The sequence below is a fragment of the Oncorhynchus gorbuscha genome, linkage group LG22 (assembly GCF_021184085.1).
Source record: "Oncorhynchus gorbuscha isolate QuinsamMale2020 ecotype Even-year linkage group LG22, OgorEven_v1.0, whole genome shotgun sequence".
NCBI classification, from domain to species: domain Eukaryota; kingdom Metazoa; phylum Chordata; class Actinopteri; order Salmoniformes; family Salmonidae; genus Oncorhynchus; species Oncorhynchus gorbuscha.
Genome location: NC_060194.1, coordinates 34,196,341 through 34,219,942, shown reverse-complemented (window position 1 = coordinate 34,219,942; position 23,602 = coordinate 34,196,341). Strand labels below are relative to the sequence as shown.

The 23,602-nt window shown below is 42.2% G+C and overlaps 1 protein-coding gene across 1 annotated transcript; it reads left to right on the top strand.

The window, feature by feature from the left end:
• The first annotated feature begins 2,610 nt into the window (after nucleotides 1-2,610).
• Nucleotides 2,611-19,126, top strand: LOC124010139 (kidney mitochondrial carrier protein 1-like). Its single transcript, XM_046322504.1, has 9 exons — nucleotides 2,611-2,871; nucleotides 2,979-3,126; nucleotides 7,723-7,817; nucleotides 11,683-11,768; nucleotides 13,902-13,997; nucleotides 14,072-14,196; nucleotides 14,304-14,430; nucleotides 16,108-16,188; nucleotides 17,507-19,126. The coding sequence occupies exons 1-9, from the start codon at nucleotides 2,808-2,810 to the stop codon at nucleotides 17,546-17,548; spliced, it is 864 nt and encodes a 287-aa protein (XP_046178460.1). The 5' UTR covers nucleotides 2,611-2,807; the 3' UTR covers nucleotides 17,549-19,126.
• Nucleotides 19,127-23,602: the final 4,476 nt, after the last annotated feature.

Below are 23,602 nucleotides of genomic sequence, written 5' to 3'. Positions count from 1 at the left end.
CAGGATGTGGGTAGGTTTTTGAGGTCTTATTGCCAGGACCGGCCGGGGGAGTGGGCGGCGTTCATGCCCTGGGTAGAGATGGCCCAGAACTTGCTCCGCCACTCCTCCACTAACCTTTCTCCCTTTCAATGTGTATTAGGGTATTAACCTACCCCTCCGCCTGCCCTGCCGGAAGCTGGGTCCGCGGTTTGTGGGGCCATTTAAGGTCCTGAGGAGAGTGAACGAGGTATGTTATAGGTTACAGCTTCCCCCCAATTACTGCATTAACCCCTCGTTCCATGTGTCTCTCATCAGGCCGGTGGTGGCTGGCCCGCTCCAGGAGGCTGAGGTGCGTGAGGTTCCTCCACCCCCTCTGGACATCGAGGGGGGCCCAGCGTACTCCGTTCGATCCATCCTGGATTCGAGACGTTGGGCGAGGGGCCTTCAGTACCTCGTGGACTGGGAGGGGTACGGTCCGGAGGAGAGATGCTGGGTTCCGGTGGAGGACGTGTTAGATCCTTCCCTGCTGCGAGAATTCCACCGTCTCCATCCGGATCCATCCGGATCTCCCTGCGCCTCGTCCTCCGGGTCGTCCCCGAGGCCGGTGTCGACGTGCAGCTGGAGCCGCGCATCAGGAGGGAGGGAGTACTGTCACAACTGCACCTGACTTCCCTGCCACCTGTACACACGTCTATGGCAGATGTCTACTGGGGGCTAAATAAAGGGGGAGTAAGCGCAGAGATAATGATGAGCAGGTGTGCATAATGATGGGGAGCAGGTGTGCATAATGATGGGGAGCAGGAGTGCATAATCATAGTTGCCAGAGCTGGTGGTTAGTAGACCGGTGAGGTTGAGCACCGGAGGGAGGGAGCAGGAGTAGGCGTGACAAAGGTGCTTCCACCAAATATTAATTCTGGGGTGAGAAGAAATACGCAATCAAAACATCATCTTTTTTTTGGTCTATAATTTGGTTGTGTAGATCTGTAGGAAAAAAACAAATGTAACCCATTTAGATTTTATTTTAAGGCAGCAAAAATGTGAAGACTGTGCAAGGGATGTGCATGACTTTCACAAGGGACTGTAGTTATTGGGAATGTGTTTTATTGTGAGACATTGACTCTTGTAAATATTTAAAGGCAGAGTATCCCAGTGGAGAGAGGGGAACCTGCCAGGCAGAGACAGCAAGGGCGGTTCATTGCTCCAGTGCCTTTCCGTTCACCTTCACACTCCTGGGCCAGACTGCACTCAATCATAGGACCTACTGAAGAGATGAGTCTTCAATAAAGACTTAAAGGTTGAGACCAAGTCTGCGTCTCTCACATGGGTAGGCAGACCAGTCCATAAAAATTGAGCTCTATAGGAGAAAGCAGTTGGACAGTTGGAGGCCTGCATCTTGTGACCGTAGCGTACGTGTAGGTATAACCAACTCATCATCAAGCTTTGATTATTTCAAATCAAATCAAATTTTATTTGTCACATACACATGGTTAGCAGATGTTATTGCGAGTGTAGCGAAATGCTTGTGCTTCTAGTTCCGACAATGCAGTGATAACCAACGAGTAATCTAACCTAACCATTTCACAAAAACTACCTTATACACACAAGTGTAATGGGATGAAGAATATGTACATAAAAATATATGAATGAGTGATGGTACAGAATGGCATAGGCAAGATGCAGTAGATGTTATCGAGTACAGTATATACATATGAGATGAGTAATGTAGGGTATGTAAACATTATATTAAGTGGCATTGTTTAAAGTGGCTAATGATACATTTTTACATACATTTTTCCATTATTAAAGTGGCTGGAGTTGAGTCAGTATGTTGGCAGCAGCCACTCAATGTTAATGGTGGCTGTTTAACAGTCTGATGGCCTTGAGATAGAAGCTGTTTTTCAGTCTCTCGGTTCCTGCTTTGATGCACCTGTACTGACCTCGCCTTCTGGATGATAGTGGGGTGAACAGGCAGTGGCTCGGGTGGTTGTTGTCCTTGATGATCTTTATGGCCTTCCTGTGACATCGGGTTGTGTAGGTGTCCTGGAGGGCAGGTAGTTTGCCCCCGGTGATGCGTTGTGCAGACCTCACTACCCTCTGGAGAGCCTTACGGTTGTGGGCGGAGCAGTTGCCGTACCAGGCGGTTATACAGCCCGACAGGATGCTCTCAATTGTGCATCTGTGAAAAGTTTGAGTGCTTTTGGTGACAAGCCTAATTTCTTCAGACTCCTGAGGTTGAAGAGGTGCTGCTGCGCCTTCTTCACCTCACTGTCTGTGTGGGTGGACCAATTCAGTTTGTCCGTGATGTGTACACCGAGGAACTTAAAACTTACTACCCTCTCCACTACTGTCCCGTCGATGTGGATAGGGGGGTACTCCCTCTGCTGTTTCCTGAAGTCCACGATCATCTCCTTTGTTTTGTTGGCGTTGAGTGTGTCATTACAAACAGCTCTTACACGTTTTCTCTCTGCCTCGTGGCAAAATGTGTATAATTGCAGGATATTATTCTTAAAGCAGCAACAACAAAAACTAAAACTGTATCTGGATCAGTGAGCAAACTGTGATCGTGGCGGCGCGCGCAACCCTGATCCACTGCTGCTATGGCAACAGCTGTGGGAGGGGTTATAGAAAGAGCAGGTGGGAGTGGCGACGCAATGTGCTCCACTACTGAAAAGAGAGAGGGAACTGAATAAGTGTGCGACAGCAACCTTTTTACCGGTTTATTTATTAGTCTCTCCAGCTGTCACTAATAGTGTGCTTACCACATATATTGCAACCACCACACACCGGTATACTTTCTGTCTACTGGAATAACTACAGCGTCTATCCAAATGTCCAACTTCAACTGGAAACCTTTCGTTTTCGGCGGTCTGGCATCCGTCACTGCAGAATGCGGTGAGTTTTTATTTATTCATTGTTTACTACACATAGGTGTTTGAGGTGGATTAACATTCATTTACTGTCATTGTTTCTCAATTGATGTCTTTCTATCCGTTGTGTAGGTACATTTCCTATAGATTTGACCAAGACGCGGCTGCAAGTTCAAGGCCAAGTGGGCGACAGCAAGTACAGAGAGATTCGATACCGGGGAATGTTGCACGCCATCGGCAGAATATGCAGAGAGGAGGGAATAAGTGCACTTTATTCAGGGTGAGTGTTGACCAGTTTTATGATGATGATTCCATTTTGATTGAAGTCCTTTTCTGCGTTTTGCACAAAATTAGCACAGATTAAGCCTAGTTCTAGAATAAAATGCATGTTCAATTCAGATTCACCATTGAAATTTGTTCTTCGTAAAGTATTTGTCTTAATCTGTCTCCATCAAACCTGCTAGTCAAGAAATACCGAGCTATGTGATCATCCGTGTGTTGCTACACATGCCAGCGAAGTTTCCAATAAATTAGGGGTTCCTAAACTTTTTTGGCCAAAGACCACATTTTGTTCTGGAACTCTGGAAATTCTCATGACCCCAACCATGTGAAAAAAATTGTAATTGAAACCTCTTAGAGCTACCCCCCCCCCCCCCCCCCTACTTTTTTCAATTTCTGCCTGAAGACATACCCAAATCTAACTGCCTGTAGCTCTGGCCCAGAAGCAAGGATATGCATATTCTTGGTTAGTGTAAATGTGAATTGAATGTAGGAGAATATAACACAATAGATCTGGTTTAGATAATACAATGAATAAAACCATACTGAACAAGATAAAACAAACATTCAGATAGGATGATGGGGACAATTTCAGTGACAAATATGAGGGCAACAGTACTTCTTCAAAGTTTCAGAATGGTAACTTCCAAAATGAGTGTGCTACATGACATTTATCATGAAGTCACTCAGGTGTCCCACACAAGTAGCCCAAATGTACCCAAGTGGCCAAATTGGTGAAGTTATACATTTTGAATGGAATAACTATATACAAAATGCCAAAATGGTATTCTAACACACTCTCCCAAAAATGGAGAAAAAAATATGGGTAACTATTTACGCACTTTCAATATTTGGAAGACCCTCAGTCCTCTCAAATCAAATTTATTTATAAAGCCCTTCGTACATCAGCTAATATCTCGGTGCTGTACAGAAACCCAGCCTAAAACCCCAAACAGCAACCAATGCAGGTGTAGAAGCACGGTGGCTAGGAAAAACTCCCTAGAAAGGACAAAACCTAGAGAGGAACCAGGCTATGAGGGGTGGCCAGTCCTCTTCTGGCTGTGCCAGGTGGAGATCACAGTGGTTGTAGAGGGTGCAACAGGACTGCACCTCAAGAGTAAATATGAACAGTTTAGGGTTCCATAGCCACAGGCAGAACAGTTAACTGGAACAGCAGCAAGGCCAGGTGGACTAGGGACAGCAAGGAGTCATCATGCCAGGTAGTCCTGACGCATGGTCCTAGGGCAAAAACGGTGACATTGTTCCTCTTCTGCAGGCACGTTACAGATTATACACAGTGGCTACAATGGTGTCCTCTCTGTTCAAAAAAATATTCCTCCACTTGGGAATCGCTAAATGAATTGTCCTACAACACTCTCTCACTTTTCCGATCAATTTCTTCTAAAATTGTGTGTACATCTGTATATCTAGACTTAGATTTAGCTTTCCCTGACTTAGTCGCCACACTGATTGATATATAAACAGTTGAATCTGAACGTTTACCAAAACAACGCTGTGCCTAAAATGCGTAGCTCCTTCCGCAATAACTTCAATAGCGAATGACTCTCTTTACGCCGGAGTTTACGACATGGGTTGATCTTCCAACACACAACCATTGCATACTGCCGTTTACCTCAGCTCATTGGCTATCTACCCAGCTAGATTTCAAGACGATCAGTGTTCATTGGGTTAAAATACAGTCAATCAACAAAACAGTGGTCATATCATTGGTTCACAGTGATGTCATTACTTGTTGTCTTCAAATCAGTATCTTTCAGTCAATACGTCCCGCGAAATGGCCCATCAGGTTTGGTTGTGTTACAAACAAACTAGTTGATTGTAATGAAACCAAACATGACTGGAAAAGTCACGTTCTGTATGGGTTATTTACCTGGAATGTGTCGTCGAAAATGGAATGAGACGGAATTCACAACACAAGCGGTTCCCAAAATGTTTCGTGTTAGGCTATAAAAACGGATTTTATCAAACAAAAGATCATTCATTGTGTAACAATGAGCATTGGGATTGCAAACACAGGTAAACTATTTATTTTAATGCAGCATGAGATTTTGTTACGCCTGTGCCGGTTGAATTTTTTATATTTTTTATGGGGCTCTATACTCAGATAATCGCATCGTATTCTTTCACAGTAAATCCTTTTTTAAATCTGACAACTGAGTTGGATTAGCAAGATTCTAGACTTTCTATACATGTGAGACACTTGTATTTTCATGACTGTTTAATATGACTATTTATGTAACGATCACCGTATGTTGTGGAATTTCAGCCCGCTACCGGGTTCCGTGCTCGGAGAGGTTAACAGCCAATGTTAACTTTTTTACTTGGTGCTATGGCAGTCAATTGAAAAACATTCTAACAGTATTTGGGATTTGTTTTTCTCAATTCACCATCGCATCGTTTTAATGTGATAGTCAATTGCAAAGTAGTCTGTTTTATCTCACCATCACTAATGAGATGGGTGTTCTTGATGCATGTTGAGTCAGCACTTCTCAAAGTCAGGGGAATTGGTCGACAGTGCGTATCTCAGCTGCCACATCCAACCTGAATCGATATTTTAATGAAGACAAGAGCACTGATGATGCTGGGGGAAAAATACGAGGTGAAATCAGGACGACCGTGACCTTTCAGGTCGGAAAGTCAGAGCTCTAGAAAGGTTCCTGAGTTGGAATTCCAAGTTGGCTGACCGGTTAAAATATTTTTTTCCCAGTTGGAGCTAATTTTTGACAAGTTCCCAGTTGTCTTAAATGCCGTATTAATGCTCAGAGGGAGATGGCAACATATTTCCACAGGTGGTTGTATAAATGTGAAGCAGCTGCTTGGTGTTTCCACTCACTTCCAAATATGAACGACATGGATTTTGGCCAACATTCTGCTACATTTCTCATTGGTGAAACATTTGGTCTCAGTACAATTTTCTGTTCCCAAACTATAATATTTTACGAACATAGTGGCAACATTTTTGTAGACTTTACTTTCTGCCAAAGTTTTTTTTAAATTGTGTTTAGGAGTGCAAATGTATATTGAGTTATTGCACACGTGCACTTCAGAGTAGGCATTCCCTAAAGGAAATATACAAATGGATGTGCCAATAGGATTGCGCTAGCTCGTGCTGGCACTGCCCACCTCCTTGCTTGTTCTGTTCACTGACTAATTGGTTCCCATTCAAAATGACAGGCTGTGGTTGATCTTGGTTTAGTTATAAAGATCTTTGGTATTCCCTTTGAGTCAGAACCAAAAGTCCTCCTTAGTGACCTGTGAATTTGGTCACATGACAGCTCAATCAACAGATCCAGGATCAAAATAAAACGGATTGGGAAGTAGGTCCCAATGTGCTCTTCTAAGCGTTGGAGGTGAGCAGTCATTATGTGTGTGTTTGTATGACACTTACTGATGCTGTTTTCTGTTTGAAACATGCACAGCTGAGGGAAGTGGGCATGGTTCGCTTTTGAAAGACTCTCCAATAAGAATTATTTCCTCTGAATCCACTGATTCGGTCACTCATCTGTAGAATGTTTTATATTTCCCCTGTGTGCTTACGTTCAGTTTCCCAAACATGTATGTTACATATGCAAGGAGACAAATGTATTTTTATTACACAAAGTCAACTTTTTAACCTTTATTTGTTTTTACATTAATTGTGAACAGTTCCTCTCTGAATGTGAGAAAATATTTCAAATACATCGCCTCAGAGTGAAATGGAACATTGTCCTGCTCTGATTCCATATCTCCACTTAGTTTTGTGAACAGGTGTGTGTGCAGGGAATGTGGCTTGATGTAGTTTAGTCTTAGTTACCTGCTGCAGTATAGCTCTGAGTTCTGTGCTCCGCTCCTTTGCCGCCAGTTGCTCCCGGTGTAACATACAATGCGTCCATATGGCAGAGAGAGACACATTCATAACTAGAGTGCAGAGGCCATCCCGCCATAGATGGAGCCCCATCTGTGCAAAACGCCTCCACCATTCGATCCAATGGAATATAGCCACGCAGCATCCCCTGTGCCGTTACATCAAGATGACCTGGCCTCCACAATCACTGGACATAAACCCAATTGAGATGGTTTGGGATGAGTCAGACCGCAGAGTAAAGGAAAAGCATGTATGGAATCATGTATTTACCAGAAATGTTAAATAAAAAATAAATTTTATATTCTTCAAATATAACTGCTCAGCATATGTGGGAACTCCTTCAAGTCTGTTGGAAAAGCATTCCAGGTGAAGCTGGTTGAGAGAATGCCATATGTGCAAAGCTGTCATCAAGGCAAAGGGAGGCTACTTTGAAAAATCTCAAATATAAAATATATTTTGATTTGTTTAACACTTGTTTGGTTACTACATGATTCCATATGTGTTATTTCATAGTTTTGATGTCTTCACTATTATTCAAAATAAAGAAAAATCCTGGAATGAGTGGGTGTGTCAACTTTTGACTGGTACCTTTTTTTCTGGATTTTTGAAATTCTCCCATGACCACATTGTCATATTAGGACACCCCCAGTTTCTCCCATGACCCCTAGATTTGAACTGTTAAGCCTGTTTTATTTATGTCATACTCACGCGTTGTGTGTTTCTGTGTTGCAGTCTCGCCCCTGCAATGTTGCGCCAGGCATCCTATGGGACCATAAAGATTGGCACATACCAGAGCTTCAAAAGACTACTGGTGGACAGGCCAGAAGGTAAGAGAACGCACACACATCAGGGTTTTAGATCTCATAGCTATTTATTCACCTTGTTACATGTGTCCTAAATCTGTCTGTAGGGTGTGTGTGTGTGTGCATTGCAATGAACACTGATTTGGATATATCTACATCTATATCCTCACACAGTGTTAACTCAAAATTACACAACGACTAGGTTCCAGTTTAACAACGTTACCTACCACAGTACATCGTTGCCATTACACTCAGGCCAGGTCCATCAAAGTGAGATTCTTGCGCAGGCTCACTAACAACAGAAATATAGGGAAACTTAACATACAGTACTAGTCAAAAGGTTGGACACACCTGCTCATTCAAGGTGTTTTATTTTTTACTATTTTCTACATTGTAGAATAATAGTGGAGACATCAAAACTATGAAATAACACATGGAATCATGCAGTAACCAAAAAAGGGTTCAACAAATCAAAGTATATTTTAGATTCTTCAATGTAGCCACCCATTGCCTTGATGACAGCTTTGCACACTCTTGGCCTTCTCTCAACCAGCTTCATGTGGAATGCTTTTCCAACCGTCTTTAAGGAGTTCCCACGTGCTGAGAAGTTATATATTTGAAGAATATAAAATGCTATTTGATTGAACTTTTCTGGTAACTACATGATTCCATATGTGTTATTTCATAGTTTTGATGTCTTCACAATTCTTCTACAATATAGAAAATAGTAAAAATTAATGAGTAGGTGTTTCAAACTTTTGGCTGGTACAGTGTATGTATACATCTCCCAGTCACTTTCATTGCGATGTGCACATGCTATAGCTATAAAGTGTGTATACAGTGGGGCAAAAAAGTATTTAGTCAGCCAACAATTGTGCAAGTTCTCCCACTTAAAAAGATGAGAGAGGCCTGTAATTTTCATCATAGGTACACTTCAACTATGACAGACAAAATGAGAGAAAATCCTGATAATCACATTGTAGGATTTTTAATGAATTTATTTGCAAATAAATGTTTATTATTGACCAAATACTTATCCCAATACTTTGTTATATACCCTTTGTTGACAATGACAGAGGTCAAATGTTTTCTGTAAGTCTTCACAAGGTTTTCACACACTGTTACTGGTATTTTGGCCCATTCCTCCGTGCAGATCTCCTCTAGAGCAGTGATGTTTTGGGGCTGTTGCCCAGCAACATGGACTTTCAACTCCCTCCAAAGATTTTCTATGGGGTTGAGATCTGGAGACTGGCTAGGCCACTCCAGGACCTTGAAATGCTTCTTACGAAGCCACTCCTTCGTTGCCTGGGCGGTGTGTTCGGGATCATTGTCATGCTGAAAGACCCAGCCACGTTTCATCTTCAATGCCCTTGCTGATGGAAGGAGGTTTTCACTCAAAATCTCATGATACATGGCCCCATTCATTCTTTCCTTTACACAGATCATTCGTCCTGTTCCCTTTGCAGAAAAACAGCCCCAAAGCATGATATTTCCACCCCCTTGCTTCACAGTAGGTATGGTGTTCTTTGGACGCAACTCAGCATTCTTTGTCCTCCAAACACGACGAGTTGAGTTTTTACTAAAAAGTTATATTTTGGTTTCATCTGACCATATGACATTCTCCCAATCTTCTTCTGGATCATCCAAATGCTCTCTAGCAAACTTCAGACGGGCCTGGACATGTACTGGCTTAAGCAGGGGGACACGTCTGGCACTGCAGGATTTGAGTCCCTGGCGGCGTAGTGTGTTACTGATGGTAGGCTTTGTTACTTTGGCCCCAGCTCTCTGCAGGTCATTCACTAGGTCCCCCGTGTGGTTCTGGGATTTTTGCTCACTGTTCTTGTGATCATTTTGACCCCACGGGGTGAGATCTTGCGTGGAGCCCCAGATCTAGGGAGATTATCCGTGGTCTTGTATGTCTTCCATTTCCTAATAATTGCTCCCACAGTTGATTTCTTCAAACCAAGCTGCTTACCTATTGCAGATTCAGTCTTCCCAGCCTAGTGCAGGTCTACAATTTTGTTTCTGGTGTCCTTTGACAGCTCTTTGGTCTTGGCCATAGTGGAGTTTGGAGTGTGACTGTTTGAGGTTGTGGACAGGTGTCTTTTATACTGATAACAAGTTCAAACGGGTGCCATTAATACAGGTAACGAATGGAGGACAGAGGAGCCTCTTAAAGAAGTTACAGGTCTGTGAGAGCCAGAATTCTTGCTTGTTTGTAGGTGACCAAATACTTATTATCCACCATAATTTGCAAATAAATGCATTAAAAATCCTTCAATGTGTTTTTCTGGATTCATTTTTTTCTAATTTTGTCTGTCATATTTGAAGTGTACCTGTGATGAAAATTACAGGCCTCTCATCTTTTTAAGTGGGAGAACTTGCACAATTGGTGGCTGACTAAATACTTTTTTTGCCCCACTGTATATGTATCAATGTAAATAAGAGTTTTAAAATTAAAGGTCAAAGTGCATTTCAAACAGCAATAATCGAATGAATTCCGGGCGTGTGAAGTTATACCTACGATAAATATAAGCCTTACACAACCATAAGACCCACTCATTATTTTATGAAAACAGTTTAACCTCTATTTTTTTTGGGGGGGGGACACACTAATCACTGATCTGGCTTTCAAGTCTATGAAAATGCCCTACCCAGGCATAATGGATATCCACTAATAATAACTAACTTGTATTAGGCTATAGAAAATTAACACGTTTCATCAATCTCTCAAGGCCACGTGCTAGTGATTAGCCAGCTAATCTTTATACTGCATTTCAAGTTTAGCAAACTTCAATCTATTTGCTAACTAACAAGGTTGAACAGTTGATTTGTTATGAACACAATGTTCTGTTTGAAAAAGCATCTGAACAATCTTATTTCTCAGAATGACGAGTTGCCAATTCGATATATAATTGTGTTTTATGCTTATTGCACATTTATAAAACAGACTAGACAGCAAGTTTAAGTCTTTGGCTAAATTGCTGCTAGTGATACTGCAATGTCCCGAGTGATTCTGGAAAATGTATTTCCAGTTTGTCAATGTTCATTGATACTCACGTTTCAGTAGGTTCTGCTCTGCGTGCACTTTGAGTAGTTGAGACATTTGAAAAGGATATCTTTAGAAAAGTCACCTTCTCCCCTGAGACTTTATTTATTAATTTTTGGACTAAATAGCTAGTTGAAACCACTTGTCAGATAAAGACGTGATCTCTCAACTTTGTTAGCGTGAGAGACATGGAGGGGCTTAGTGTGTGTTAACAGAGGACGAGGACGATTTCCAATGGGCTTATTTTGGACCTACGTTTTTTTCCAACTGCTTCTCCTGTCTTTGGGACAAGGACTCCCATTGTTAGGGCGGAGACGTGCATCTCATCATTATATACAGATCTCTGGTGTAAATGGGAAGGTGCACAGAAGGCGCGAAGGAGACAAGACTAAACATACAACATGAGAACAAGCAGACATGCATGTTCAGAAAAGTTACTTCATTCTGTTATACAGGCATTTGGAATAACACGCAAAAACATATATCAAATGAATTTATTTATTAAAATGTATATCCCAGCCCTAAGACTAGGTATGAGAAAAGAAGAGTAGGTAGGAGCTATGAGATGCCTTCTGGGGCATATATTCCACAGGACAGCAAAGCTCCTTATGTGCTAGGCCCAGAACATGCTACGAGCTTACCTACCCCAAGCTGTGTGCAGGTTGTAGGTCAAGTTAATGTGTGTGACCCAGTTTCTGCTGAGAATAATATCTCCATTATACGCTATTGTAACACAGACACACACATCATAGAGGTAGTGTGTGCGCGGGTGAGACTTAGAGGAACTATAATTCAATGTACAAAGACTAGCCTGAATTGAATTTCTCCTCTCTTTCTCAGATGAGACATTGTTGACCAACGTCCTGTGTGGTGTTCTGTCTGGAGTCATCTCCTCGTCCATCGCCAACCCAACGGATGTACTGAAGGTAATGAGAGAGACACACACACACACACACTTGTAAACGTTGTCAGTAGTTTCCTGGGTATTAGAAGCCAACAGAGACCGGCAGGGTTGATCTGAACAAAATACAGCATTTTGGCACGGTTTCTTTGTCTCAGAGCATAAGCAGTGATCCTCTCTGGGCCTGCCTAATCCAGCTCAGCCTGAATGCTAGGGGTTTTCTACATTAATACGGGATCGGTGTTCCCCCTCCCGCGGGATGGTTGAGCTAACATAGGCTAATGTGATTAGCATGAGGTTGTAAGTAACAAAAAACATCTCGGGACATAGACATATCTGATATGGGTAGAAAGCTTCAATTCTTGTTAATCTAACGGCAATGTCCAATTTACAAGTACGTATTACAGTGAAATAATGCCATTCTATTGTTTGAGCAGGGTGCACAGTTATGAACTTAAATGTATTAATTAACCAATTAGGCACATTTGGGCAGTCTTAATACAACATTTTGAACAATTATCCAATGGTCCATTGGATCAGTCTAAAATTTTGCGTGCACACTGTTGCCATCTAGTGTCCAAAATCTAAATTGTTCCTGGGCTGGAATAATACATTTATTTTATTTAACTTTTTATTTAACTAGGAAAGTCAGTTAAGAACAAATTCTTATTTACATTGACGGCCTACCAAAAGGGGATGGGGGCTGGGATTAATAATATATATTTTTAAATATAAATTATAGGACAAAACACCACGACAAGAGACAACATTACATGGAGACCTAAGATGACAACACAGCATGTTAGCGACACAACACGGTAACAGCTGCAGTAGATATCTCAGATGGGGGAGGGGGGGGGGGGTGAGGCCTAAAATGGTTTTATAAATAAGCATCAACCAGTGAGTCTTGCAACAGGTATACAGAGATGACCAGTTTTACAGAGGAGTATAGAGTGTGGTGAAGTGTCCATTAAAGAGCATTTGTGGCAAGTCTGATGACCGACTGGTAAAGAACATCTAGCTGCTCGATAGCACCCTTATCTGCCGATCTATAAATGTCTTTGTGTTCTAGCATGGGTAGGATGGTCATCTGAATCAGGGTTAGTTTGGCAGCTGGGGTGAACGAGGAGTGATTACGATAGAGAAAAAGTCTAGATTTAACTTTAGCCTGCAGCTAAATATGTACCAAGAGAAGGACAGTGTACCGTCTAGCCATACTCCCAAGTGCAAATACTTTCTCTTGCATTTCAAAGATGATGGTACAAAAAAAACCTCGTTTTTTTACTTTCTTTTAACAGATCTAATGTGTTATTTTCTCCTACATTCATTTAATATTTCCACAAACTTCAAAGTGTTTTCTTTCAAACAATATCATTTAAATGTCATTTTAAGCGGAAAATGAAAAAAAGGGTCAGATCCTTAAGAGGTTTTAATGGATTGGAGGGTGTGTGAGGGGGCGAAAGTACTTGATGTTTCTAAATAAAGTTCCTACATTAATTCTATGGGTACAGGGTTGTGTCTGGGGGGGGAGGTGGGGGTTGAAGTGTGTATGGGAGGGGGGTCACTGAGATATTTCCAGACTCCTGCCCACCAGAAATAGCCATATCATGTGGGCGTATGTGTGTTTTTAGGATTTAATTGGTTGGCTGAAAGTTAGAACAGTGTGTTTTCAAAGGTTGTGTGTGTGTGTTTGGGGGGGGTCGTCGTTGGTCAAGTGCTTAGCTTTATTCACACACTTAAATAACTCTCTGGACATACACACACCACTCAACCAGGTATGCAGGCAGGTTTATATTTCCCTTTAAGTTGGATGAGACTGATCTGCATTCAACACATTAACACATTGTTATTGTTATCATTTGTTTGGTCTTAAGAGCATTGGCAAGGCTTTAAGTAGGCCAGAATGCAGAACACAGTGGGTCAGAATGCAGATGAGGACAGCTGGTGAACCCTTGGCACCTTAACATTGTGGCTCTACACACACCTCAGCAGTGTTTCCCCCTAAGCTTAACTCTTTGTGGCAGATCGCCGAAGGCCATGTTAAATTGTCATCCAGTGCTGATAACTCTCACTAGTCTCTCCTGTCATCTGCATACTGGTTTTCTGTTAATTTGAGATTACTTTTATCCCAACTGTTTTTCCTTCCTGGTTTTCCTAGATCCGTATGCAGGCTCAGGGAAGTGTGATCCAGGGAAGCATGATGGGAAACTTCATCAACATCTACCAACAGGAAGGAACCAGGGGGCTGTGGAAGGTAGGTGTATGGACACACACACACACACACACACACACACTTTTAACCCCCCTCACTCTCTCTTGCTCTCACAGGGTGTGTCTCTGACAGCGCAGAGAGCAGCCATCGTAGTGGGGGTGGAGCTTCCTGCCTATGACCTCGCAAAGAAACACCTGATTCTGGATTGTCACATGGGTGACAACATTTACACACACTTCTTGTGAGTGACATCAATGCTCACCCACCACTCTGTTCTCTCTCCACAAGAGAGCAACATATGGCTCTGTAAGACTAGGGAACTTCTGACCCTTTCCCTCTGGTTCCCAGGTCCAGTTTTGCGTGTGGTCTGGCGGGGGCTCTGGCCTCTAACCCCATAGACGTGGTCCGCACACGCATGATGAACCAGACATACGGAGCTGTCACCTACCAGGGAACACTGGACTGCTTACTTCAGGTAGGTAGGAACACCAGGGTTTCTGTTAGCCGGCTTGGGGGGATCACATCACATTAAAAGCATTATTTTGTAATGTAATGTAGTCTGGAAATATCAGTCGGTGGAAATACATTTGAATGGTCATGCTTATCGCAGCGGTCTAAGGCACTGCATCTCAGTGCTAGAGGCATCACTACAGACCCTGGTTCGATCCCGGGCTGTCTCACAACCGGCCGTGAACGGGAGTCCCAATAGGGTGGCGCACAATTGGCCCAGTGTCGTCCGGGTTAGGCCGTCATTGTAAATGAGAATCAGGTTTGTGATGACTGTGCGTTCATTCAATGCTATGATTGATCTCCTGAAGAAGCTATCCCTTTTCCTTTCTGTATCCCCAAATGTTTGGATATACAGGTAAAGTTACTAGGTTGTTAGCTAGCTAGCCAATGATGGAACCATTTGTTTACACTTCAGTCATGTTAACGGCCCGCAAATAATTTTATAAAGGCCCAAAACATGGTTTATGAATGGGAAATGTGATCTGCTATAGGAAGATAAAAATGTTGCTCCTGTAATATGGTTCAGATCATTTGACCTGGTGGGCTAGAAGCAAGCCATTTTTGCTGTAGTAATGGTGCAGCCTTTACGCTATCGACTCTGCACTCACTTTTGCTCTAGGGCACTCGAAACAAAGTGAAGCCTTATTACAACAGATTTTTTTTCCTATTCGCACCGTGCTCCTAATATTCCTGGATGAACAGCAACATATTTTGTTACATAGAGCTCTGGGTTTACGTCTATTTTCATTAGTTTATTATTATGTGGCCTGTCTTGCCTAGCCAAAATTATTTTATAGAGACTTCCATATGCCATTAAAACCAGCCTATTTCTCTCATGTTCTACTGGTTTTCAAATCAACTTTTATTTTATTGTCAAATAGCCGAACTTCATTCCTAGTCATATTAGCAACCCATGCTAGTTTCATCTTTAGATCTCCCATATTTCTAAAGATATTTTAATCTCTTTTACATGAAACCACTCGCATGTGTGGTGCGCTTTTGGCACCTGGGTTTCTCTGCCAATTGCATTATGGAACCAGCATTCGCGCGTAGCTTACTGCTTTGTGCGCATTGCTGTGCTTAAATGATTATTTCTTCACATTATATCAAAATGTTAAGCTAATAGATCTGATCTGTTGCATCAGTCTCATTGCTTTTGAATGTATTTATTATTTGGTGTAACCTAGGACTACTGGTTGTAAAGTTTGGGATCTATTGTCCATAACTGTCCCAGAGTCTGTTTTGGAATAGGCTATTTATTTCTCGCACAGAACAATATGCTGACCAATAGAATAGGGGAACTTTTCTACTATGGGCGATAGTAGATTGACATAGACTAGGGATTTTGCTGTTCGTTACTCCGCTAATATTGGTATTTCTGAAATGTCCGGTAAATAAAAATGCTGAAAGTCCATTTTCCTAACGGAAACCTTGATGAGTACACACCATATGAACCAGGGGTGGGGTGTAATCATTAGTCTAAACACCTGCAAAACAGAATGTATTGGACAAATTCAGGTAGGTCCCTCCCCGTTCTGTTTTAGAAGCGGTTTGCAACAGAATTGGCATTATGAATACAGCCCATAGATGCGGGGCAATGATTGGTACAGGGCTGTGTGTGTGTAACGTTTTATCTCTTTAGACGTCGCGGTCTGAGGGCTTCATGGCACTCTACAAAGGCTTTTTCCCCAACTGGCTCCGTCTCGGTCCATGGAACATCATCGTATCCTTTCACCTACTCACAGAAGTGTGTTTATGTTTTCATTTGTGTATGTTTATCTACCACTGAGTCGAGGTCAATTCCAGTTTAATATACATCTGTAGAGTTGGTCATGGAATTTCTTTATAGGAATGCAATTCCTAAATTGACTGGAATTTTGATGGAATTGATCCCAACCTTAGTTTGGACATTCCAATGGCGCCAGAGGGTGAATCTAATGCCAGCTAACGCAATTATGTAATGCAGTTGCACACACATTACAGCTGCTGTAATAGCAATCCAGTTTCACCTAGGGTAACGGGGATCTAGGAGCCAGAATGGTGGTGAGGAAGATGGAGGGTAAGGAAGGGGGTGGGGGGAGAGAAACAAATGTGAAGGGTTTAAGTTTGGAGAGTGGCCAGGTCCCTTTGGTGCATTAAGAGAGAGGGAAAGGGAATGACGATTTGAGGGAGAACAATAGGGGGAGAGAAATCTGTTCCCTGTGGCATGATGAGGCTGGTTTTACAGTTGGTCTGTAGACAGATGTCTCTGTGACATCATGAACGAGTATAAACCCAAAATGATAGCCTCTGCATGACCTCCAAATAGCCTACTTTTATTTTATTTTATTCATTATCCACCAACATTATTTACAAAAAGTCACGGAATAAAAGTAAATTGTCATCTGAGAATTTTACAACTCATGCACCGTCTTATCACAGGTGGATTTGGTCTTGTTGCTGTAGCAGCCCAGTAACCACAACGGATGTTGCAACAGTCGCACAGACATTAACTTTTTTCATGTCTATGCAACAAGGAAACCGACGGTCTACAGACATTCCATCGGAGTATAAATTAAATGTTTTGAACAGTGACACTTACATTCTAATTAATTATCTACAGATATGGCATTAGAACAAGTATAAACCTTTAGGAGAGTGGGCCTATAGATTGGGCAGAGGTAGCAGCTATAACTAAACCTCAGCCATGTAATGTGATTATTACATTGAGGTAACCAGGGGACCACAGAAGGGAGCTAGGAACGGGTAACCAGCGGATCACAGAAGGGAGCTAGGAACTTGTAACCAGGTGAGCTAGGAACGGGTAACCAGGGGTCACCGAGGTGAGCTAGGAACGGGTAACCAGGGGTCACCGAGGTGAGCTAGGAACGGGTAACCAGGGGTCACCGAGGTGAGCTAGGAACGGGAATGGAAGTCTACAGGGTGGAGTGGACGTGGTGTGTTTGGGATGTGTTATGTTCCTAGCAAAGCTCCTGCACAGAGAAGGATGTTTTTATTTTTTATTTCTCTCTTTCTGTGCCTTGTCCTTAACTCCTCCTTAGTTCTTTGTTACCTACGAACAGCTGAAGAAGATGGAGGTCTGATGGAGAGAATGAAATGTAGCGCTGAAGAGGAAAGAACTCGGCCAGAGAGGGGAAAGAATTGACCAAAAGAGGGGTGAACGTATCCTGTCTAGCCTCCCACTTCTTGTCTGTGTGGTGTTGACCACGCCCCCTCAGACACATTTCTCCTTTCTGATTGGCTGCTTACGTAATGGAGCTCTGGTTGGTTGGGAAAGAGGACGTGAAAGTTGCGGTCAATTGCACCATCAGAAAGCAAGGTGACGCGAAGACCATAATTTTGAAACTGGCCCTAAATTATGTATTTATTATCATGTTTTGAATCTGTCGAGCCTCAACCACTGGTATCATATAAACACACAAGACATGGACAAATGTGGGTTGTGAGTTGGGGGTTTGTTACTACGATGATATATTTCTATTTATCCGGACCTTTGCAACCGAGGAAATTTATATGACCGGACCTTCTAAAATAGTACTTGAGTACCCCTGATGTACAGGATCTCAAATAATATTAAAAGCAGTCACTACTTACCTCAGATTGTATGGATTTCAGATGCCTTGGTGTGCGTTCTCTGGTTGCAAGAGGAACTGCCAAAAGAAGCTGTGGAAAAGACTGCTAACTTTGCCATTTACTCAAGGACTGGCCACTTTCTGAAACCCTCGATGTCTGTGCAGCCACTGGAAAGCTTATATTTGTTATTATAGAACTGGGTTGGTAGGACTTTTAATGGGGCTAGTTGTATAACCAGATTAAGATCAGAGGTCAGGTGACCACTAACACTCCCACACACACAATGGCACATAGGTTATTAATGCCAGGTTGAATTGGCTCAGTGTATTGACTCACTCAGTCATGTGGGCACCCTTAGAACAAACTTTCATCATTTCAGGGTGACCTGGCACAGTGTATGAATGACCTACACACAGTTAATGGGGACGGTGTGTACGGACTATTCTGGGTTCATAGTATTAATACACTCTGGACAGCATGATTGGCACGCCGCCCCTTACGTCATTTCAGGACCCCTATCTCTGACACACACGCGGAGCCCCAGTTCTTACTCTGCCACAGCAGCAGAGACTCCATAGTCTATCCCTGTTCAGGTCGAGGTGTCCAATCCAATCTATTTAACCTTTCATTTACAGGATATCTCTTAAACTTCCAGAGAGACCTGCCTGTGGTCTGACCTGGCCTATGCAGTAACAGGGAAGTGAATGTCAAGAGGTGGCTGTTGTATATTTAGCCATTGCACCTGACTACCAATGGCATTTTCTGTGTGCTGGTGTTGTTGATTTGCCATTTTTATGATCCCAAGACACAGAACAAATGTACATGTCAACTAACTGTTAATCCTCTATTACCCTTCATTTCTTCTACTTTGTTCTTCACCATTATCAGTTAGATCGTTTGAAGGTGAGCTTGCTAGTTTTTTCTTTTTTCTTGAGTTAAGGTTGAACCTCGGAGTGTGTTCATGTGACAATATGGTTATTGTATATGGTTTGTTTATAGCCCCCAAAGTCTTAATGCCAATGTGTCACTGTCATAGCCCCTTAAATACTTCTCTTATCCTGATTTAAAGCAAGACATACATAAACTTCTGACTGGTCTCATGTTTTACTTCAACTGGGAGTAAAGCCCAGTCTCTTCACTAGGATGAAACGAAAGCAAACGGGGCAAAATGGGGATGGACTATCAGACGTTAAGAAACGCTTGTTTTTCCATTCCAAAAATGTTTGCTTCGGAGTGCGCTAATGAAAACGACCGTGATCTTGTGATCTGACCAGGAATGTAATGAGCATATAGACTCCGTCCCAGTCTATTGACCAATCCTGTATTGACACCTAGTCTCTAGGAACATGCAAAATCATATGGTGAAAATTCAGTTTATGGTTTGATTCAATCCGTTTTGCGGAAGTTCAGTGCTATAGCGGGATTGAAATGTGACGGTAATTTACGATGTGAACCGACATGAAGCATTCACTGAATGCACTCTCCGTGACCAGGGCAACATGGCTTTTACATTTCAATCGCACTGAACGTCCATGATCAGTATATAATCGAGTCCTTGGACTATCAAGGCAGTATTGCTTGCTGTCCAATTCTTTCATATCAGATATGGATTTGTCATATCTGTAATTTCCTACATGGAAGTCCCACTAGACAATTACACATTCGTCCACAGGGTGCCGCTGTGTACCATGTCTATGCATAAGCTCTCTATTGCAGACACATTTTTACACTCAGGACCCAAAATCTAGCACCACCCTGTTTTAAAATACACACAGACACTGATTAATGAATAATTCAAAGGCTCTGATCTAATTGTTCTTTATTTCAGTGGATAAATATCCTAGTTTTCCTCACAAGTTTTTGAAGAGATGGGACTGCTGGGGAGAGATTGCCATGAACCCTGACTGTGTGTATTTTTATTTTACCTTTATTTAACCAGGCAAGTCAGTTAAGAACACATTCTTATTTTCAATGACGGCCTGGGAACTGTGGGTTAACTGCCTGTTCAGGGGCAGAACGACAGATTTGTACCTTGTCAGCTCGGGGGTTTGAACTCGCAACCTTTCCGGTTACTAGTCCAACGCTCTAACCACTAGGCTACCCTGCCGCCCCAATGAATGCTTTAGTTATTTTATTGACAGAGACACCATGGGATGGACTCATTAGACGTATATAGATTGCTGTTATTCTAACTTCTGAATCTGAGCCATGATGGTGTATTTTTACTGCAAAGCTTCACTTCTTTAAAAAATATTTAAATGCTGGTGTTTTCAGTAATTTCACAGTGGAGCAAACTATCTGACATATGAAGGCAATAGAACCAGGAACAGTCCAAATGCGTAACTCAAAGCTTACCAACTAACACACACACACACAGGGCTTCTCCAAGAGCCAATGGCCATGGGGGGTTCCAATCACCATGGTGCATTGTGGGTAGTATTCATTCCTTTTTTGCTCCTGGGGTACAGGGGTTGGCTTATTGTGTTGGAGGGATCTGTATGTGTTAGAGGAATTGGGTTCCGGGCTCCATTCCAAATTCTCCTTGATTTGCTCAATAATGAAAGGACAATAATATAATTGCTTGCAATAATGTACTTTTTTGCAATCATGTAATTTTGGTAATGGTGAGAGGTAAAATACTTTGCATAAATTGCCTACATTACTACAAATATTAATAGCTAATTATGGAAAATAAGAAACCAGATTTTTAATATATATACAGTGGGGCAAAAAAGTATTTAGGCAGCCACCAATTGTGCAAGTTCTCCCACTTAAAAAGATGAGGCCTGTAATTTTCATCATAGGTACTTCAACTATGACAGACAAAATGAGGGGAAAATAATCCAGAAAATCACATTGTAGGATTTATAATGAATTTATTTGCAAATTATGGTGGAAAATAAGTATTTGGTCAATAACAAAAGTTTATCTCAATACTTTGTTATATACCCTTTGTTGGCAATGACAGAGGTCAAACATTTTCCGTAAGGTTCTCACACTGTTGCTGGTATTTTGGCCCATTCCTCCATGCAGATCTCCTCTAGAGCAGTGATGTTTTGGGGCTGTTGCCCAGCAACATGGACTTTCAACTCCCTCCAAAGATTTTCTATGGGGTTGAGATCTGGAGACTGGCTAGGCCACTCCAGGACCTTGAAATGCTTCTTACGAAGCCACTCCTTTGTTGCCTGGGCGGTGTGTTTGGGATCATTGTCATGCTGAAAGACCCAGCCATGTTTCATCTTCAATGCCCTTGCTGATGGAAGGAGGTTTTCACTCAATCTCACAATACATGGCCCCATTCATTCTTTCCTTTACACAGATCAGTTGTCCTGGTCCCTTTGCAGAAAAACAGCTCCAAAGCATGATGTTTCCACCCCCATGCTTCACAGTAGGTATGGTGTTCTTTGGATGCAACTCAGCATTCTTTGTCCTCAACACGACGAGTTGAGTTTTTACCTAAAAGTTATATTTTGGTTTCATCTGACCATATGACATTCTCCCAATCTTCTTCTGGATCATCCAAATGCTCTCTAGCAAACTTCAGACGGGCCTGGACATGTACTGGCTTAAGCAGGGGGCCACGTCTGGCACTGCAGGATTTGACTCCCTGGCGGCGTAGTGTGTTACTGATGGTAGGCTTTGTTACTTTGGTCCCAGCTCTCTGCAGGTCATTCACTAGGTCCCCCTGTGTGGTTCTGGGATTTTTGCTCACCGTTCTTGTGATCATTTTGACCCCACGGGGTGAGATCTTGTGTGGAACCCCAGATTGAGGGAGATTATCAGTGGTCTTGTATGTCTTCCATTTCCTAGTAATTGCTCCCACAGTTGATTTCTTCAAACCAAGTTGCTTACCTATTGCAGATTCAGTCTTCCCAGCCTGGTGCAGGTCTACAATTTTGTTTCTGGTGTCCTTTGACAGCTCTTTGGTCTTGGCCATAGTGGAGTTTGGAGTGTGACTGTTTGATGTTGTGGACAGGTCTTTTATACTGATAACAAGTTCACAGGTGCCATTAATACAGGTAACGAGTGGAGGACAGAGGAGCCTCTTAAAGAAGTTGTTACAGGTCTGTGGGAGCCAGAATTATTGTTTGTAGGTGACCAAATACTTATTTTCCACCATAATTTGCAAATAAATTCATAAAAAATCCTACAATGTGATTTTCTGGATTTTTTCCCCCTAATTTTGTCTGTCATAGTTGAAGTGTACCTATGATGAAAATTACAGGCCTCATATTTTTAAGTGGGAGAACTTGCACAATTGGTGGCGGACTAAATACTTTTTTGCCCCACTGTGTGTGTGTGTGTGTGTGTGTAGGTATGTGTATATATATACACACACACACACACACGGCTATATGTAATACAAATTGAGGTGAGGGCGATGGAAATGCATTTGGCCGTTGATCTACTTTTGTTCTGTAAATGGCACTGTGTACTCTTTTCGAAGGATGGATCCCAATCTTTTCAGGGCTGTGCCGTATTGTGGGTCGGGAGTGGTCTGCCAGGCATTGGTATGACAACCAAACTCTAGATGAGGGCTTTTAGCGGTGGAATAGTGGGGACCAATTGGAGGTTTACTTAGTAGCAATGCAAATATCATGGTACAACAATATAGACACTCAATTATCATGTTACGTTTACAAACATATATATTTTGATAAATATAATCGTAGGTTGTCTCATGGTGAAATAAATATAGCCAGTTATAATTGTAATGGCTTAGCAGATAAGAAACAACACTAAGGTTCTTTACCTGGCACAAAAATGTTAGAATTTTTGTGCCAGTTTTGTGGAAAAAGGATTGAGGGGGACGAAATATATTTCTCCCATGGGCAAAAGAAATTAAAAAGGGGTGATGGTTTTAATTAACAGTAATTTTGATCCACATTTTTTTTTTCATTTAACCAGGTAGGCAAGTTGAGAACAAGTTCTCATTTACAACCGCGACCTGGCCAAGATAAAGCACAGCAGTTCGACAGGTACAACAACACAGTTACACATGGAGTAAAACAAACATACAGTCAATAATACAGTAGAAAAATAAGTCTATATACAATGGGAGGTAAAGGAAGAAAAAAAAATAAAGGCCATGGTGGCGAAGTAAATACAAAACACTAACAGTAAATATGCAGTGGAAGAATGTGCAAGATAGAGAAATAATGGGGTGCAAAGGAGCAAAATAAATAAATGCAGTAGGGGGACAGGTAGTTGTTTGGGCTAAATTATAGATGGGCTATGTACAGGTGCAGTAATCTGTGAGCTGCTCTGACAGCTGGTGCTTAAAGCTAGTGAGGGAGATGAGTGTTTCCAGTTTCAAGAGATTTTTGTAGTTCGTTCCAGTCATTGGCAGCAGAGAACTTGAAGGAGAGGCGGCCAAAGAAAGAATTGGTGTTGGGGGTGACCAGAGAGATCTACCTGCTGGAGCGTGTGCTACAGTTGGGTGCTGCTATGGTGACCAGCGAGCTGAGATAAGTTGGGACTTTACCTAGCAGGGTCTTGTAGATGACCTGGAGCCAGTGAGATTGGCGACGAATATGACGCGAGGGCCAGCCAACGAGAGCGTA

Excerpts from the sequence above, each read along its gene's own strand:
- LOC124010139 (XM_046322504.1), top strand. The coding sequence starts at position 2,808 with ATGTCCAACTTCAACTGGAAACCTTTCGTTTTCGGCGGTCTGGCATCC. Across the intron at positions 3,127-7,722 it reads ATAAGTGCACTTTATTCAGG|TCTCGCCCCTGCAATGTTGC; the intron begins GTGAGTGTTGAC and ends TCTGTGTTGCAG. Across the intron at positions 11,769-13,901 it reads ACCCAACGGATGTACTGAAG|ATCCGTATGCAGGCTCAGGG; the intron begins GTAATGAGAGAG and ends TGGTTTTCCTAG.